A 20,330-nucleotide genomic window follows, 5' to 3' on the forward strand; every position below is an offset into this window, starting at 1 on the left:
GATGACATTAGCCAACCAAGATATGTTGACATATTTTTGAGAATGTTCCTTTATTTAAATAAGATCAATCATTCTTTGAGCATGTCAAGAATCACTTGTCATGTCCGTTCATCACTGAAGCGGTCACATTCAAAACGTGCACCGGAGAGAAGAGCCATTCACGTACACATACAAACACACACTGATCCTCTGGGAGTCTCCACCAGACCCCGTTAGGTGCTCGCCTCTGACCCCACTCGAGCGCACTGTTGCTGGGATACAGGCGAGCCACCCCCACATATACATACAAGAGAGCTGAAAAGTGGATGAGAAGTGCATTTACTCAGATGATTCCGAGCTCAGCTCAGACATATTGCCAGGCTGACGACACTATCAGGCTGTTTTTCTTCTGTTACTATCAGCGTATCAGTATTTGTGACGACCGTTCCATCTTCCGTCTATGTATGTGTTTACATCCGGGCAGTGTTCGCATGGCGCTAACTGGTAAAAATGGAGCAATCCGGGAGCGCCTAATTCACTAAACACAAGCAGATGGGCAAATCCGTCATTAAGTGTACTGCCAACCAGATTGCGCCACAGTGCGCCAGTGTTATTTGTGCGTACGTAAATTAGGTAATTTGCATACATTTGACGCAAATACGCCCAAAATACGCAAATGAGACTCATTGATATGCCGCGTCTAATTCACTGCCAGTGCAAATAGCCACACGACATTTGCGTGACGCAACTAACGTTTTTGGAAAGCATGTATAAACCTGCTCCAACCTCGATCCTGGGATCATGACAGCAGTGCATGGCACGGTGCACGTCGCTCTCTGGCTGATCACGCAGAGAGAGAGAGAGAGAGAGAGAGAGAGAGAGAGAGAGAGAGAGAGAGAGAAAGGGAAGGGGACATTTTTCTATGTTGGTTTAGGACACATAACGTAACCCGGGCTGATCGGCAATGGCGGGGAGGCATTTTATGATCATTCTTACGTGCAGATGCATACTGTACACCCACGCCAACCTCTGAAAATATATATTTTTTAAAAAGATTGCACCAATAATTTGTACTTTATGAATGAATGACGTCGTTGTCGTCCTCTCTGCTCTGTACAGTTTAATGGCGCTATAAACGTTTACTCTCGGTCCAACCTCGCTTTCTGATAATGTCATCTTTCTCACAACTGTTACTATAACAACCATGTTCTTGGCGCAAATCCATTGCCATGTGTGGTAAATAAGGTGCAAATTTGCTCCAAACTGTCAGTTTTGTGGGCGTGTTTGCGCCGGTATATGATTAGAGCAATATCCTTAGTGAATAGGTGGGTAACTGGGCGCAGACTGCGGGTGCAGATGTGGTGCAATATTTCGAGCTATTACCGGATGCAGCTCATTCTTATACCCCGATATTTTTTCAAACTCATGCGGCTGCTCGTCATCATATACATTGATGTCCATTGCCGTCACACCCGCAATGGAAAATGAGACACAAGAAGGAGTCTCTTAATATCAAGTGATGCACGTATGCTCGCCAAAACATTTCGAAAATGCTTCAGCCGTTGACCTGCAGCGAAAGCCACAGGCTGCATTACATTAACACTTCTCCGCATCCTGACGCTGGCTCCCTTTTCTCACACTCTGTTGTGTTTTCTCATCTCTACATCCGCACAACATTTACGCACACACGGTTGATGTTGCATTCGATAGCCGACACGTGAATCCTAAACCTCGCAGACTCAAACCACCTCGCGCCACCCACCGTTCTCTCCCTGTCGCTCTCCAAACAGTGCTGAGCTGCAGAGATGGTCTAGACCTCTGTTTCTATAAATAGAAAGCAGTGCCCATGTCTCCTGCTGGCAGCCAATTGTACACTGAGCGGCTATAGCTACAAACATTGAGCGTAATTAGCGCACCAGCTCTTATTTCTGACAGGGTGGTTGATGTAAAAATAACATTTGAGATCTTTTAGCAACTGTTTACCATTAATTAAGCCGGCTGAGCACATACATTATAGTGAAAGATCGTTTACTTTAACATCCCCATTCCCTGACCAAAGGTCCAGCAGAGAAATGCATAATTGAAATGTGGATGTTTTCAAGGTGTTCCAATAGATGAAAAGGTTCAGAGCAGATCTTAGTGTGTTGGGGAAATTGTGTAAGAATTTATAAGAGGTATGCTTACAGTATTAACGTTATCGATTAGATACCGGACTCACTTGCAACATTTACACATGTGTCCAAGAGTTTTGCAAAAAAATTTAAATGTATGCTTTTCCTACTACATTGTCCACAATAAAAATGTATTCTCTACAATACCTTACAAAAAAATATTCACCCCTTGGCTATTTTTTATTTTTTTTTTTTAACCTTTTTGTTACATTCCAACTTATAGTTTTAAAGTAACTTTACATTTATTTAATTGATCTGCACAAAATACTTTTACCATGATATGAGAATAAAGATTTTTTTTTTTTTTTTACTAAAACTGAAAATTGGTTTGCGACGCAGGTCTGAAAAAGCTCTGATGCAACAAATTGCCTTCAAAAGTCACATATTTAGTGAAATGAAGTCCACCTGTGTACAATGTAAGTGTTACAGGATATTTTAGTGTATCAACGCACCTTTCAAAGCAAACATGGTGAAGCAGCATTTAATTGTTATGCTGCAGAGAACTTGAATATGCTACCAACATACTGTAAGTGAAGTGAGCCCCGAGTGTATTTATTTATTTATTTATTTTTAATCCAGGTTAATTAAAAACTTTATTTGTCTCTTGAATCTCTTAATTTTTAAAAATATTTTTTAAATACATTTCACAGTATGGTCTTTTAGTAATTTTAGAAACCAGTTTTATTTCTTTACTTGTAATGCTTTAAATGTTTAGCTGTTTTGTTTTTAATTGCTATTAGATGCCCTAGCTTGTGTGAAGCACATTGATTTGCCGTGTTGAAAAGTACAAGAAGTACAAGAAGTACAAGAAGTACAAGCGCAGAGTAAAAAAAGAAAAATCTAAATCTTTGATAATCCCCAGGAGCGCCATCATATGCAGCCATCCACCATAATAATATGGCACCACAACAAACATGCCAAGAGAGGCCTGCCAACCCAAACAACACACCTGATGCTTAAATAATTAAAAGACTTGCATTTCACACACAATTTTACATGCATCAATTTGCAGACTAATAGCTACATTATCGAGCAAATGAGGAAAAACTGTCATATTGTGTTCTACTTATGCCAAAAATATGCTTATTGCTGAAAGGATTACATTCACCGCTGATGCCGAGGATGATAAGCACACACTCAAGAGCACTAGCAAGGATAAGTGTGTAGCATGAGAGCTCGGAGGCTGAAATGAAACAAAAACCCACAAGCATCTCTCCATGCTGACTTAAATGGACAATATATTGGAGAAGCAAACTATGCGCATTGTTGATAGTAGAAAAAGCCATGTGCTACTTAGTCATTATTTTCATTTATTAAAAAAAATAAAAAATTCGATCAGGTCCAAAATTGCCGGCAAAAAGTGAGATTATCATTATTATTATTATGATTATTATGATTGTTATTGTTATTATTATTATCATCATTATCATCATCATCGTCATCATTATTATTATTATTATTATTATTATTAGTAGTAGTAGTAGTAGTAGTAGTAGTCGTAATCCACCGTATGGGGAAGGTCACATGACCAGATACGGAAAACAGGTCAACAAGTGGGTTTGCAAATGGAAAATAGTGTTTGTAAACCAGGTTATTCGTACCCTGAGTTGCCACTGCGTATATATGTACACACATTTTCATGTGCTTGTATACATTTTCTGGAATTTTCGCTTACTGCATTTGCATAAATGTTGAATAAAAACAGAAAACAGATACAACTGTGCACATTGTCAGGCAGCATTTAACCAGGCAAACCTTTCAGGTCAACTGAAAAGGTCAGGCATATGTTTCCTCAGATAAAAGCGTGGGTTCAATAGCCATAAAAGCACCAATTTTAAGAATGGAGGAGGCGGAGGAGATTGTTATGACTTTCCACTGGGGCTTCATGGAGCCGATTTGCAACAGAGACTAAATACCGTGATTGGATTATGTCTGCTGCTTAGCGTTTTAACTTACCCTGATGAAGAAAGTAAATTAGAACAGAGGGGAGAATAAATACAAATTACATGTTGTTCTACTAACCACAAGATTGCAACATAGACTGCCCATAAATGCTACTTAATTTGCATGTACACATTCTAAAATACATAATGTTCCATCCATCCATCTAGTTTCTATCCCACTTGGAGTCGCAGCGAGCTGGAGCCTATCCCAGCCGATTTCTAGCGCAAGCAAGACTACACACTGGACTAGTCGCCAGCCATTCACAGGGGACATATGGAGACAGTCAACCATTCACACTCTCATTTACACACTCACTGAATGGGAACTTAACCCATGCTTCACGAGTCACAGTCACTGACTAAATGTTTCATTTTCCAAACAAATCTGAGAGCTCATGTTTTAAAAGGCTGGGTTTGAATCGCTGTAACTCTTAATCACCAATAGTTTGGTTCTTCTGAAAAGCACATGGACAAACTAATTCATTTACTGCTTTGTTTGAAGATAAAAATGCTCGCACTTGATAAATGTCATGTGTGAAAGAAAATGCTATAAAAGAAAAACAGTTTTTTGTTTTTTTTTTAAATGTCCATGAGTGAGGATCATGTTCTTCCTCGAACGCTATTGAAATAAAGAGATTTTCATCCATGTTCCACTTCTCTCCACGCTTTCTACAAAGCTTCGTGCATTCGTTGTTTTATCATATATGCAAAAAGATGTTCGTCTCACAGCTTACATCACCACCATGAATATACATGAATGCTGCGACTGTTTCACGCTGATATTATTTTTAATTGCCTCCATAAAGAAGGAAGTTCGGTTAGAAGACGTGCAAGTTTCTGTCCACAATTTTTAATCAAGTAAAAAAAATTTAATCCTCTTATAATTTGATGTCAAACCATACTTGGCATCATAAAAAATTATTACATTTTAATTTAAAAAAAGAAAAAAAAAGAAAAGAAAGTCTAATCTAATCCAAAATATACAAATTGATTATTGTGTTATTACCTTAGTATTGAAATCAGAAATATTAATACAGTACTGTTTAAATCAGGGGTGTACAAACTTTTTAATTTGAGGGCCACATACAGAAAATCAGAAGGACGCAAGGGCCACATAATGTTATGAAGAGAAATTGTGTTTCGTCCTAAAAATTGTACAAATAGTTTATTTTTGTTTTTGAATATTTAGAAAAATGCTACAGTAGATGAACCATTTTATTGGTAATATGGCAGTAACTTTATTATAATTTTGGAATTTTTTATTTTAGTCAGTTTTTATTAGTTTTCAGAGTGGTTCTGTTAGTTTTTATTAGTTTTAGTTCTTTAATAAATGCTTAGTTTTAGTTAGTTACAGTATGAGTATTAGTTGTTTTTTTTTATGTGTATTACTTGTGCGCAATATTCAAAAAACACCATGGGAGCAACGTTATCTGAAAGTGCTTTTTTATTGGCTGCTGCTAGATGACGTCACTGTGTGACATACTTTCAAATGTCATTATTCCGGTTTATATCAAAATAAATCTACTAAAAATCACACCAAAGACTAAAACGAAGGACATTTTTGCTATAATCATAGTTTTAGTTAGTTTTGTAAACATAAAATGTAATTACAGTTAGTTTTCGTTTTTTTCTAAAAAAAAAAAAAAAAAGCATTTTCGTTTTTATTTTATTTCGTTAACGAACTTGTTTTTTTGAATTTTAGTTTTAGTTATTTTGTTAGTTGTAGTTAACTAAAATAACCTTTAATAGCACCTGTGTTTTTCGACACCCTCCCTTCTTACTTTGACCATCTCCAAACATTTTGTTTTTATTTTATTTTAATTGAATCAAATGCCATTTTTAGCATATATCGCGGGCCACTAAAAAATGGACGGAGGGCCGAAAATGGCCCCCGGGCCGTAGTTTGGACAACACTGGTATAATTATTACCACCTACCACCAAAATGAATTAATCGCTTGAACAAAGCCTCCCCAATAAACTGAGCTCATTATATTTGGTGAGATATGCAACCTCATATACAAGAATTTAGACTCACTGGAAGCCACACGTCAGTAAAATGACTGCGTATTAATGCGGCACTTAATCAAGCATGGCCATAGAAGAGACAGGCACCCTTGCCAGGCGTGATCTGTTGAAGGGAGTGCACTGGAGTGCAATGAGAGGCTGTTTGAAAAGCTCAGCTGATTATATTTGCGCAACATGAGGTGAGGCGAGCAGCCTACAGACTGAGTGGACGGAGCATTTTGGAAGCCCACACAAAATCGACAACACAAAACGCACAGTGCCTGTGACTATGCGTAATGTTCAATTGCCTTGATCGAGCACTGATGAAGAGTGTCGTTTGAACCTGAAATTTAATATGTCGCATCATTGTCCTTTGCTTCCGCAGAATTACAGATGCCTCGAATGCATTGTCATCTCCAAAACTCAACGAGCTGGGGAGTCAATAAAACTCCTACAAACACTAATAGGGCATGATTCAAGCTTGTCTTCGACTAAATCACATTTAATTGGTCCTAAATGCTGCACACGAGAGATAAACACCCAAACCATATTTATGACTAACACCGTGTTAACATTCCAACAGTTTATTGACATATACGTCACAAATAAACAACAGTATTGTCAACTAGACTCAGTGTAATTTCTGGAGAAATTGCATGGGAATGCTGAAAGCACATTAAGAGATAAATTATGAAATTGTGACCTCCTGGTTACTGGACAATGCGCTTTATGAACTATGCCACCGAGCAGTATCAGACACCTGGTAATGATGAGTTATATATATGGAAGTGGGCGTGGAAAGTGATACTTAGAAAAAGTTCAACGTCTGTCCCATTGAAAATGAAAGGGGAAAAGTTGATATTAAATGTTAAATTGTGCAAATACTGTAAGTAATTTGGAATCAGATGATATACACACCGGGAGGTGTGAATTTTTGAAGCTAGTTGAAATTTGAATAATGTAAATTGGAAGTATTATGTGGGAGTTATTAGGCGGCAAAAAAGTGTGGAGAATAAAAATCACAATAACATATATGGGAACGCTTCAGCATTCCCACAACTAGACTAAGTGTAATTTCTGGAGAAATTGCGTGGGAATGCTGAAAGCACAATGATAGATCAATTGTGAAATTATGGCCTCCTGGTTAGTAGTTACTGGACAATACGCTTTACCAACTATGCCACCAAGCAGTATCAGACCCCTGGTAATGATGTGTTTCAGCATTCCCACAATTAAACACATTACACAGTCAAGGCAAGGTGAACAGAAATACGTGTAAAAGTTCCAGAATAACAAACACCCAAAATATGCTACAAATGTGGAACAAATGTCAAAAGTGTTTACGGGTATCACTGCACCCAAAGTTTCTCACGTCACAATACGTACAATACACAAACAAACACAATTCACAACCTGCTATAGCGTCGATGCGAGTATATTAGAAAACAATCAGTGTGACCTAGAAAATAGGTCAAGCAGTTGATAAATCAGCAACCAACGCTATGGTGAACTTGTGCGCGGCCGACGGATGCTCTAATGGCTCAAAGAGAGATGAGATCATTCTTTCGGCTGCCGGCAGCGATTCTAAACCAGGCCGAAGACAGTGAGGAGTGAAATATGAGCGTGGTGGCTACTGCGAGCGAAACCCACAAAAAGTACAAGGATATGCTCAGATCATTTTATATAAGGTAGTTTTTCTCTTTTTCATATACAGCTGGTCATAACATTAACCTCTGATTGTAAATTCAAGGCAGACATGATGAATGTGCCATATTATCTTTCGTGAAACAATCATACATACTTTTTTTTTGCATAAGTATTCAAGTAATTTTGAACAAAAAGTTAACGATTTAACACGATTATCACAATTAACCCCAACTCGGGCTTGATTTCTGCTGAGGAATGTGGAGTAAACGTACGGTCTGTTTGTTAGCAGCTAGCAAGCTAAGATAGCTCGAATACTTTGATATACAGCAAGACGAATCTATCCGGACACAAACGATTTCATGAATGAATTTACACCAGGGACATAGTGATCAACATACTGTTTTAACCAAAAACAACATACTTTGCCATCCAACCATCCATGCCATTTTTTGTGTAGCTAGCCACTCCAAATGACTGGTTTCAATGATTCGCAGTAATGTAGTGTCCTAGTCGCTTGACATATTTCCCACCTTTTAACGAAAACGCTCGGTGAAAAATAAGCTCTGTACATTCATTTGTAATGGGAGGCTTGCCCTCCGGGAGGCGCAGCGGGAGCTAAGCAGTGACGTCAGCTGGAAGAGTCCATACTGAACTTTCATCCACTACATCATGTCTAAACTTTGAAAAGTTAACAACAGCAGAGAGGTCATGGTTCAGTAGAGTTGGCTGGTTTCAGTCCAAGCGGCCATGAAGTATAAAAGTAATCATGTTTCTGATTCCCCGAAGAAAGTGAAGCTCTTCCATCCCTGACACACAGCAGCTGTCAAAAAGTGCCAGTAAACTTTGTCCTGCCTTGAAAATCTTTGGGCCATAAAAGTGCTCGGCCTGATGAAGTCACTTTTTTTTAGTGCGGCTTTGACGATCCTCTCTTCCCTTTGTTAATATTACGGAGCACGAAAGTAGGTGATGTGTGGTTGCAATGGGCGATGACAGATGGTATTCTACTTATAGTATTGCAACTCACATTTTCCTTCCATTTTCTATTGTGCTTGTCTTCATTAAGGTCACGGGTGAGCTGGAGCCTAAACCAGATGACTTTTGGGGCAGGTTACACTCTCCACTGGTCACCAGCCATCCGCAGGGCACATATCGACAAACAACTATTCGTACTCACATTAACGCCTATTCACAATTTAAAGTCTTCATTTAATCTAACATGCATGTTTTTGGAATGAGGGAAGTAGGCGGAGTACCTCAAATAAAAACTCACGCAAGCATAAGAAGAACATGCAAACTCCACACAGGAGGGCCTAGAGCCAATATTTGAACCCAGAACTATACGACTGTGAGAACAGCTGTGCTAATGTGGAGTAATCATTTTTGATTGGTAAGTACATTCGAACGTATTTGCAAGTACATCTGAATGTATACGATTGAACGTACTTGTACGCTAAATGCTAAAAACTTTTTGTCCTATATATATTTTTTAGCATTTGGCCTACAATAAAGTAGACATTGTTTATTCATACTTTTTATGATTTATTGTGTCTGCAGAGCATATATATATATATATATATATATATATATATATATATATATATATATATATATATATATATATATATATATATATATATATATATATATATATACACACACACTCGTATTTTTTTGGTACAAAACAAGACAATGTTTAAGCATTTAGAAATATTAGGACCAATTTAAAAAAATAGAAACACTATAATTATGTAAGTTTCTTTTGGGCCAAACATAATTTAAAATAATATGTATGTATTTATTTATTTATTTATTTATTTAGGCAGTAAGACTTTTTTTTTTTTTTTTGTTCAAAACACGAAAATGGTTAAACGTAGAAAACAAATAAAAAATATTAAGACAAATTAAATTCTTTGAAACACTATATATTTTTTAAGTTAGTTATTTTAAAATTAAAAAAAAGGTGTGAATGTATAAATTTAAACAACTCAAAAATTAGTATTAATCTTTTTTTACGTTTATGTTGATTTTGTAATTGTGGAGTGTAATAATTGAAATTGTAATTGAATTTCAATGAATTGCATAGCCCGACATGAATGCACATTTTGATGGCATTATTTAGTAATTTCGAAGAATAAAGACGATACAAATATCATTCAAGTCTGTTCATAAATGACCACTGTATCACAAGCATATTTTTTTGGCCTATTTTTCGAGTGTTTGCTTTGAGAAATATGGACCAACCGTATATTTCCTTTATCCTGCCAGCAGAGTTCTCTCCTCCTGTGCCAGGAGATCCATTTTTGAGAGAGTGATTGCGGAAGTTTACTTAAGGGAATGAGAGTCTGTTGCTGAGCCTGCACATGCTGGCATCACTCAAGACTCCTTTTTGCACCAAATGCCGACGACCCCACCTGATTAAGCTGGCGCTTTGGTGGCCAAGCTGCTTTTGCCTTTGCCGCAGAGTTCCACGCTCCAACTCAATGTCAAACTTCGATTACCTGTCATCGTTTTTTTTTGTTTTTTTTCTCCTGAGCTTTCCATTTTAGCCTGATATCACCTCCTCCTTTCTCGAGAAACCCCTTGAGGCCTCTGACACATGGTAATATGAGACTAGTTGGAAGTCCATCATACTGAGTCATCGCGCTCATTGAGAGTCTGCAGTGTTGCTGCGAACACTGCGATGTGATGTCAGACAAAGGATTAATACGGAGCGGCCTCAACTTGTCAAGCATTTATAATGGTCTACAACTCTATTCGGCCACATCTTGATCATCTGGTTTCCAATTGATTTTATAGCGACCAACTCTTGTAATTATTGTGCGTTGGCGATCTGACCGATAAATAGAAGAGCAACTTGTGTTGAGTGTTTGTTGCCGTTGCCGTCATCATAGTACAATTACTATCGTTGATACGGCTGTTGTTGTGCCTGTTGTTCTCGTCAATGATGGACGGCCATTTTGTTAACGACTGGCGATTGACAAGTAACTTTACGCTCGTCGGCATAGTCATCAATAAACAGGTCAGTAGAGAGACTGGGGCTAGTTATATCACGGGTAAGTTGTCACGTTGGCGCAACGAAAAAGTGGAATACTAGTTTTCTTTGTAAAAAGGGTCAGGGGTTTGTGTACTGTCTGACAAGAGAATAGCACATTGTGAGCTGAGATGAGTGCGTTATCTGTTTTGCACAGCCCAAAGTAAAAAAAAATATCAACTTCAAATATATTTTGAAACAGGCGGCGTACATAGACAAATTCTAGCAGCAGAGATTCAGGCATATTGTCATGCATGTTTTTTTTTATTGTCATGTCTGTTTTAAGCTAACTTTGAATTAGAGCAAGTATTAGACAACGTGGTCATTTGGGGCAACTTGTCTCAGTCATTTTGGGGTTTGTTGTCACATATGCAAAGAATGAGCCTATGAAAAATGCATATCTGGCAACTCTGTTTACATATGCCAGAATTGTTCTTCAGATGATGAGTCTGAAGAATGAGGAATTTAGTTTGATTGGTTTTGTTTCATTGATAAAAATGGATTTTCCAGTTGTTGGAACTACAGTATGCCCACATCAGAAATGGTTTAAGTTTCATAATGAACCATCCATCCATTAACTGAAATTCTTTAATTTTTTTTAATTACATTTAATCTCACATTTCCAGTTTAAGGGAATCAAAACAGACATTTGAGGCTGAGAGCTATGACCTACATGCCAGCAGTTCCTGAGGACTTTGACTTGTTTCATAATATTTGATGTTGAAGTTTGCTCAATGACTATAGTAAATTGTCGAGATCAATGATAAACAATTTATCTTGCTGTAAAAACAAACAAAACAAAACAGGAGAACAAGGATAATTTTTCCTTGATTAATTCGTTGCAAAACGTGACATCTTACCCCATATAGTGTGACAACTTACCCATTGGTGGGGCAACATGTCACATGTTTACTCCTTCTATTTGATGGCTTATAACTCTGCACTGACACAAACTACAAAAATTACATGAATACGAAAAATATACCCAAGACTTTGCTCTTTCATCTGGTATACATTGTGTTTATATATAATGTATTGATTCCAAGAAATATATCAAAGTATAAAAAGTGATACAACTAGCCTCTGTGTCCTACTAACGGATCATTTTGTTGACAAATGACGGAAACATTGACGGCCTCTCAAATTTCATATAAACTCGTTGCAGCAGAACTGTTCTCTGTCTTGGCTGCTCAGTTACAATTTGTTCAATACAATGCGAAAGCAAAGTGAGCTGTGATAAGTCTTCATGTGAAGCAAATTTAGCACAGAAGCCTTCAAAAAGAACTTTTTATGCTCGTTGCATGGTTCATTTCCTTCTAAAAATGTGAATACAATACAGACAAAAGCATCAAGTCATTGTTGTTGAACCGACGCCACATCCTGCTACTATTAGCAATATTACAGAGCTATTAGAATCGTATTGAGCAGCACTACTTAGTCGAGTAACTGAAGCAGATCGTAAAATGTATTCCGATAAAACGAGATAGAGCATTTGTTTCTTGAGCCGGCGTTACCATTAAGACACGCGCAGACCAGCAAGTGGAATGTTACGGATAACCTGGCATCCACCCAGAATCCAATATAGCAAAATATTGACGGACAGAGGGGACAATTTCTGAAGAAAACCAAACTTTCCTACAACACTGTGAACGTTTGTAAAAGTTTCAATAGATTGTGTTTAAATGTGCATATCATGAAGGAAACGATCTTTGGAATTAGTCCATCTGTCGTCTAAAATACATTGCAACTCATCCAAAGAGAGCCCAGCTGTTTAGGTTACACGTATGAAGCTCCCTGGTATCAACTCCAGATGCTGAAAACTTTTATCCACATTGCAAAAATGATATTAGCTAAGTTGAATCAAATAAATCCTCAGACATTTAAAAAGTAATTACACGTTCCTTTTAAATGTGTCCTTTCCGATTATCCTAATTGACATTGAAAGGATTTTTTTTTTGTGATTTTGCCGGCGCAAAGGGTCATCGCAAATCTCATTTTGATATTAATAATTATTTTAAGGATATTATAAATGGAAATGGCCTGAAGATGTCCCAGGGGTGGACATTTTAACAAGCTCGAGATCCCACAATATTAAGTAGTTAGCACTCAAACACGTGTGATAATGTGTGCGTGTCAAGTGGCCTCTTTATTGGGGCGCACAAGTTATTTTTTAACTATCCTTCAGGCCCTTGACACGTGTGCCAAAACCAACACTATCAACTATGGGCAAAGCATGGAAAATGGGACAACGTTCTGATTGGATGAATGAATTTGTAAAAGTGCTGTTTTAGTGGTCATGTACAGATTCTAGTTTCTTTTAACATCAAGTCGATTCTAGACTAAGCAGCATCCTTTTTACCAATTCTTAGTAGTGGCATTTGATTGGCAGTTTCAGCGTATTCAACGGACACGCCCACAACATTTGAAAGCTGAGGTCAGAGCTTCATTTTTCATTATTTTAAAGCCTCATTTTATAGACTTGGTGATTTTTTTTTTTTTTAAGTCATTCCACTTTGGCAGGGTTCTTAACAGCACTTTTCTTTGGTCGGTAAAGCTTAGAAGATTTATTTTCACTTTACAGAGACTTTCAAGCTCATTTGTGTTTGGCAGCTTTGTTGCATGACCTTGGAAAAGCTCCAACAAATGACAGATTATTGTTAAAAAAAAACAACAACAACAACAAAGATGGTGACTGTACCGTACAATGGACATGCTGTTCTGAAAACACTTTTCTTGCAGAAGAAAAAAAAACAACAACTCGTTAGCCATAATTTAGGAAGGTGTACTGTATTCCAAAACCTGTTTAACGTCACACCATAAAAATGTTTCTAGACATTTTTTAAACAGTCTGACTTCAGTTATTTTCATCCCTGGCAGAAATTTGGAGCACACATTGTTCCCTTTTGGTCCTGTTTGCACTCGTTGTGTGCTGACATTGCAGCCACATGCTCTCATCATACTTGCCCGTGTCAACGCTTCCAAGAGTAGAGCAAGCAAAGAAAAGCTTTTGGTCTTGTGCGGACCATGTGGTGCTTTTATTTTAAGAGCCTATTGTTTGCGCTCTATTTTTATTTTTTTTTCCAGCGTTTCACCTCAGTGTAACCTGGAGACTGCAACAGTAATGTTAATTTTTCATGCTAATGTAACACATTAAAGCCTATTATGGGAGGATATTAGTGGGTCAATTTGAGAACGCTTTTGGGTGAGGGCCAAGCCAAGAGTGTTTTTCTAAGAGCTATTGTTTTGACAGTCGTTTTTCTGTTTGGTTTGTTTGTTGTCACAGGATTCTGCAGATTGTCACCATCGCCGATTATACAGAGAGATGGAACTCATTCAATCAACCAAATAACAGCTCGTATCTCGTATTACTCCTAAATTCCATATTAGTTAGAGCTAAATCAGTGCCATGGATTTTTTTTTTAAGCTTCACTCCTGTCGAATAACCGAGAAGAAAAGCTTGTGAGTGATTCCGAGCTCATCTTCCCTCGGCCGCTCCTTGCTAAAAATGAGAGGAAAGATTCAATGAGCCGCTCAGCCACCTGCTACCTCAAATTCCTCCCTTGATTTCATTCAGTCTGAGGGAGAGTTCAATAAAAAGCTTTCCACCAGCACTTCTGCGATCACAATTTCCACTGCAGCCTGCTTTGAAATTAAAACACGTGAGACGGGATCCAAACAAAAAGGAGTTATGGCGTCTTCCCACACTACAACGGTGAGGACGCAAGTCATGACTAACTTTGAGAAGTTAGCCAGAAAACTCCCACACAATGACAAACACATTCGAGCATGCGTTTACATCAACACTGGTATGTTCTGGGGTTGGATCCCAAAAACGCAGACACAAATAAAATTTGGACTCTTTATTCGCATAAGATCAAGAGGCGTAGAACAAACTTAACTTGACGAGAAACAACGAGAATGTATCGAGAATCACGAGACGCTAAGCCAACTTGGGCTGTGGAGGTGCACAGAGGAACGGAGGTAATAATCTGACAAAAACACACACTTTTCAGTCAGGCTTATATGACAGCGAATCTGATTGGCTGTGGCTAGACATGTGGGTAACAGGACTAAGATGGAATTATCTGATTGGCTGTTGACCAGATAAAGAAGTTAAAGATTCTTGACATCACATAGTGTCTTACCAGTTGAAACGAGATGCTGGCTACATCAGTTCAAAACAGACACTTGACCTCAAGGTCATGACCCAAATATAACCCGTGCATGACCCTAGTAATGACAGTAAACATAACCCTTACATGTTACATGACCCGAGTCATGACAGTAAGCATAACCCTTGCATGACCCTAGTCATGACAGTAAGCCAGACCCCCCCCACAAAAAAAAAGGACGCCTTCTGGCGGACCCCTAGGTTTAAACATAACCCTTACATGACTAGTCATGACAGTAAGCATAACCCTTGCATGACCCTAGTCACGACAGTAAGCATAACATAACCCTTGCATGACCCTAGTCATGACAGTAAACATAACCTTTGCATGACAGTAGTCAAGACAAACATGACAAAGTCCAAATAATGCATAGCCTTCTCTGTTGTATTTATGATCATAGAACTTGTTTGAAGATTTTTTCTTGGTTAGTAGAATGTCCCCAAATGACAGCAGTTCAAGTAATATATTGTGTCACTCTCTAAAGCCAATTAGCAATGGTATGAACCAACATTTCCATCAGCTGAACCAAAACAAAACAGACATAATTGTTTTAAGCTGTTAGAAAACACCTCAAGTCACTTTCTTTAGAAACCAAAACCAAATTCGAAATCTTAGGTTACTGATAGACTCAAATCTGACTTTGAGCATTCATGTCAAATCAACCACTAAAATAGCCTTTTACCAGTTGAAAAACATATCCGGACTGAAGGACTGCATGCTCCAAGCAGACCAGGAGAAACTTATCCATGCTTCTATCCCCACTTGACTCGATTATTGTCACGGACTTTTGACTGGACTCTCTCAAAAGTGCATCTAACAGTGCAGCTCATTCCCAACGCTCCTGCTCAGGTTCTGACCAGAACAACGAGATCACAACATATCACTCCAGTCCCAAAGGCTTTACACTGGCTCCCAATCAGCTGTAGAATACATTTTAAAATTTTGCTACTGGTCTATAAATCACAATGTTTAGGTATAGGTATGAATATATTAAAGAAACGCTGATTGAATATAAACACAGTCGGACTATGAGACTGTGCAGACTTGGGTCAATTAGTGGAGCCCAGAACTCAAAAGTAAACATGGTGAAGCTGCATTGAGGTGTTATGCTGCACACAAATTGAATAAGCTTCTAACAGAAATGAAATCATCTCCGAGTACAAATGCTTTTAAAACTTTGATTATGGTCCTTTAAACCTTTTTGTAATATTTTTATTTTTTATTTTTGTATATGCATATTAAAACATTAAAAGACCAAAAGTAATATTTACCTTTTTGGATTTTGATTAATTTCAGGACTTATGTTGTCAGCAGTTTCTTTTTCTATATAGAAGAAGACAATAGTGGTTATACAACTCACACGTCACGTGTGTACCTATAAATAGCAAAATCATAGAAACTGGGAGTTTTGCAGTGATTTTTGCATTGTTTTGCAGATCTGTATGCAGTCTAACAACCAGCACCAGTATTCTTTCTTTCTTTCTTTCTTTCTTTTCTTCTTTTTTAATCAGGCATACTTGCGGAGGCCAAAGTTCACATATAGGGGATGAACGAAATAGATACAATAGAAGACAGGAGCCAGACTTACAAGCTGTCCATCACCCTTTGAACTCTGTCCGGGGGGGTGGGAAATGAAGGCAAAGCTGGGTTTGCATCCCCCTTTCCCCACCCCTCATGAGATGGAACCCGATGCACTTGTGCTTTTTACACGAGAGCCTCAATCAATTCAGTGTATTTAATATCAACTGTGCATTAAAGCACTCAGCGAGAAGGCGCAGTTTCCGGCATGGGACTCGCCAATCCCGCCACTTGTTTTTTTTTTTTGTTTTTTTTTTTCCAGCACTTTCTCCTCCCCGTCTGCCTTGTGAGCCAGCTTGTTGAGGGTGCTCTGCAGCATCCTTTTCTTGTGAATCAACCGCCTCCTCCTCCTCCAATCCCCTTTGTAGAAACAAAAAGACAAACTCCCACCCCTCCCTCCACTCGAAAATACAGCACCAGCAAACAACCCACATTCTCTTGGCTTCTTAATGAATTATTCACACAGCTTGCCAAAATTCAGCCTTTTCTTCCGAGCGCGAGGAATAATCACTGCAGTCGGTCCCCCGAAATGCATCGTGCTATAAATACACCTGCTGTAGAACCCCAGCACGCACATCAGCATCAGATCGCCCTCACCCCCCTCAAGTGAAAAGCACATCAACTACGAGGATAGTACTGCAGGGTCCCTCTCGTGTGCACTTTGTATGCAAGGGAGGGACGCCGGTTATGTCATCGCCTCCACACCATTTATGTGCGCTTGCTGATGCAACACGAAGGCTGCTATTCAGCGACATCCTCTCTGGGTGTTTGGATCACATGAGCGCACACATACTGGTGGGAGCTTCCCCGAACTGCTGCGCCAGGATGACGAATGGATTTGTCTTTAACTCATTCACTCCCAAAGACGTATTTACACGTTTTTAAGTTGTTGTTTTTTTTTCATTAATGAAACAGATGAAGCACACTTTTTTTTTTTTTGTAATAACTACCATCGCTTTAAGCTTCCACTTCAGGTCAGAAACTGCATCAAAGCCTTCATACAAAAACTCAAGCAAGCAAAAACCTAAAAAACGTATAAATAAGTCTTTGGGAGTGAATGAGTTAAGGGGGCGTCAAAAAATAAAATCAAGCAAAACGAGGTCGCAAATGCTCCTTTGTTGTGTTGCGGGGAACTTTCCACCCGAATGTTCAATCAACACAGTGTGCGCGAATGTAAATAAAGACAAAGCTTAGTCATGCACCCACCTTACACAGCTGAAAGTTTTCCGACACCAGCGTCTCCTGCACCTCGATCTCTTTGGGGGTCGGCGCCGCGGTGGGGGTCCCGGCGGCGCTGCCGCACGACGGCGATCCCATCATAGTCCCGCCACCTGGAGAGGAGGTGGTCAACCCGTCCAGCACCTTCCGAAACTTCTTCATCTCCGATGTCTTTGTTTTGCGCTAACGTGGTGGTGTGGTGGGGGGGATGAAAGAGTGTGAAATGAGGCTCTCTGCAGATGCACGATGAGAATGATGTCAGGCTGCGCAGCCCGCTCTCTCCTCCTCTCGTCTTTAAGTGCAATTTAAAAAGTCACACATGGCACCTCATCCCGGCTGCCGTCCTCCCAAATGAATGCGTCGGGACCCACTCACCGCCTCAAAGCCCGCCGCCGTTGTCGTCGTCGTCGTCGTCGTCGCTGCTGCAGATGCGGCTCGGCCTTTTTAGTCCAAAGTTCACAACCGCTTCTTTTAGATCCTAAAGTAGGATCCAAGCGGCACGGAGGAACATCCCACGCATCAGCAACATGCACGGAGATGCGCGGCCATACTCCAATGCCAAAAAAGAACTTGGTGCAGGCAGGATCCAGTTCTTTAAAAATAAACACATAGACTTTTATCAGTGCGGGAGTCCACACATTGCACAGAACACACACGTACACAAAGCGATAAATGCTGGATGTGATTGCTTGTCGCTTGAGCCCAGACAACACACGGAGAGACTGGAGCTGTCCACGGTGCTGAAAACACTCGACAAGCCTGGCAAGCCCCACCCCCTTCTTTCTCTCTCTGCCTCTGTCTTGCACTCTCTCGCTGGCCAGCTCTCGCTCTCTTCAATTGTTAATAGAAATTCCAGTAGAAAAAAAATGGTTGTTGCTATTAAATAGAATTGCTGTTTAAATATTAAAAAAAAAAACACAAAAAAAAAAAAAAAAAAAAAAAAACGAGGCTTTAGTGACACTATAAGTTTACTGTTAAAAAATAAAACAGAGAATTCCACGGTGTGTATTTCAGTCACATAGCTTAGCCTTTAATCCACTTTGGTTTATGTTTTATGTCATGTGTTCTTATAAAGTGCTTCGTTACAACTGCAGCTGTTGCGAAAGATTGAGTTAAGAGTTGAGAAGGTAAAGGCTAATGCTAACAGAGGCAATGATTAGCTCAGATGTTTTGATTCAGACAAGTAATCAAGGAATAAATTTAATGTAATCAATAAGTCAGCTCCCAAACCCATTTAAAAAAAAAGAAAAAAAGAAAAGAAAAGAACATTCCTACTAATTGACTGTTATAAAAGTAGAACAATAAAATGCTAAGGGAGATAGATAAACATCTTTATTTGTTAGTTAGCAGGCTATTTCCTGCTGAATTCTATTAGTCATGTAATGTACAACAAAATTTGTTCTTATTGAGGCACTTGGATTATGTCCCAACCATCAAATCAAATACCGCATTTTCATAAAAAAATTTGACAGTTTAACGACAACGAAGTCACAATTCCTGCCACGCCCCTTTGGGGCTACATACCAGAGTGATAAGCTCACTTCTGGCCCCGCCCCTTTATCCATACGTGGGTGGACTTCTAGTATGGCACCTACCCATATTAGGACATGATGTCACTTCCGGTTCCCCCACCCTTTTCGAGTTCCGTGCCTAACCGGAGCTCAACAAGTTTTATATAAAAATGTACTTGACTTTTTTTTTGCATGATCCCAAATTTCCCGCTAAATATGGTCTGCCACGAATCGCGACAAACGACGAGTGCCACCTCCCACCATAAGAAAAGGTTTATAATTACTTTTATAGGCCACAAGATGGCGTCAAAGCACTACTTTTCAATTGAACTGAGCTTTGGCCTCTCTAGTCAAAGCGCCTTGTCTAATAGGAGCTCCTTACCCACACTTCAACATAGTTCTTTGACACCAAAACTCCACAAGATGACGCCAAAGCAATACTTTTCCATTAAACAGGACTTTGGCACCATCTTGTGGCATTTTAAAAAGAACATAAAAATGCTGAATTGGTGAGGGAATGGTCGAACACGCATAAGTATGTATAAAATATACTGTACTGGTACAGTAATTAGGGATCTGGTAATGGTGGATTCCCGTTACACATAGTTGACTAGCATATATTTCAGATAAACAGCCTTATTATCTACATCCATTTAATATTTTTAAAAATATGTTGTTTTTAGGAGAACTAGTTTGTATATTCAGTTCAGTGGCTGTACTTGAGATCTGCTGATCTCAGAGGGCACAGCCCACAGCATGGCATTTTTTTTATTTTTTTAAGCGATTTTACTGGATCTTAATATTTTATAGTGTACCGGCAAGGCACGGCCCATGTTAGGAAATGTCAGTGTAGCACAACTATTAACACATCACATTGCTCAAAGACTCTTTAGACTACAAGAACGTGCAAACTAAAAGACTCGTCCGATGAAGAGATTCTCTGAAGGTTCGCCAAAGCGGCAATTGCAGTTTCAAACACATTTGCAACGTTATACTCGTTATAATATCACAATGTTCAATTTAACGTGCTTGAGTCTGTGTTTTCTTTGGGGAGGGGAAGCTTTTCGGAGTAACA

General features: G+C 38.9%; 1 protein-coding gene across 1 annotated transcript in view; it reads right to left on the reverse strand.

Annotated features, from left to right (window-relative positions):
• Nucleotides 1-18,505, reverse strand: part of LOC144030962 (syntaxin-binding protein 5-like) — a 118,836-nt gene extending 100,331 nt beyond the window's left edge. Inside the window, exon 1 of the mRNA XM_077537630.1 lies at nucleotides 17,733-18,505. Within this exon, the coding sequence (XP_077393756.1) occupies nucleotides 17,733-17,906 (174 nt within the window). The 5' untranslated portion in view covers nucleotides 17,907-18,505. The remainder of the gene's footprint in view (nucleotides 1-17,732) is intronic.
• Between the last annotated feature and the right edge of the window lie 1,825 nt (nucleotides 18,506-20,330).

This window comes from Festucalex cinctus, chromosome 11, assembly GCF_051991245.1.
Source record: "Festucalex cinctus isolate MCC-2025b chromosome 11, RoL_Fcin_1.0, whole genome shotgun sequence".
NCBI lineage: Eukaryota > Metazoa > Chordata > Actinopteri > Syngnathiformes > Syngnathidae > Festucalex > Festucalex cinctus.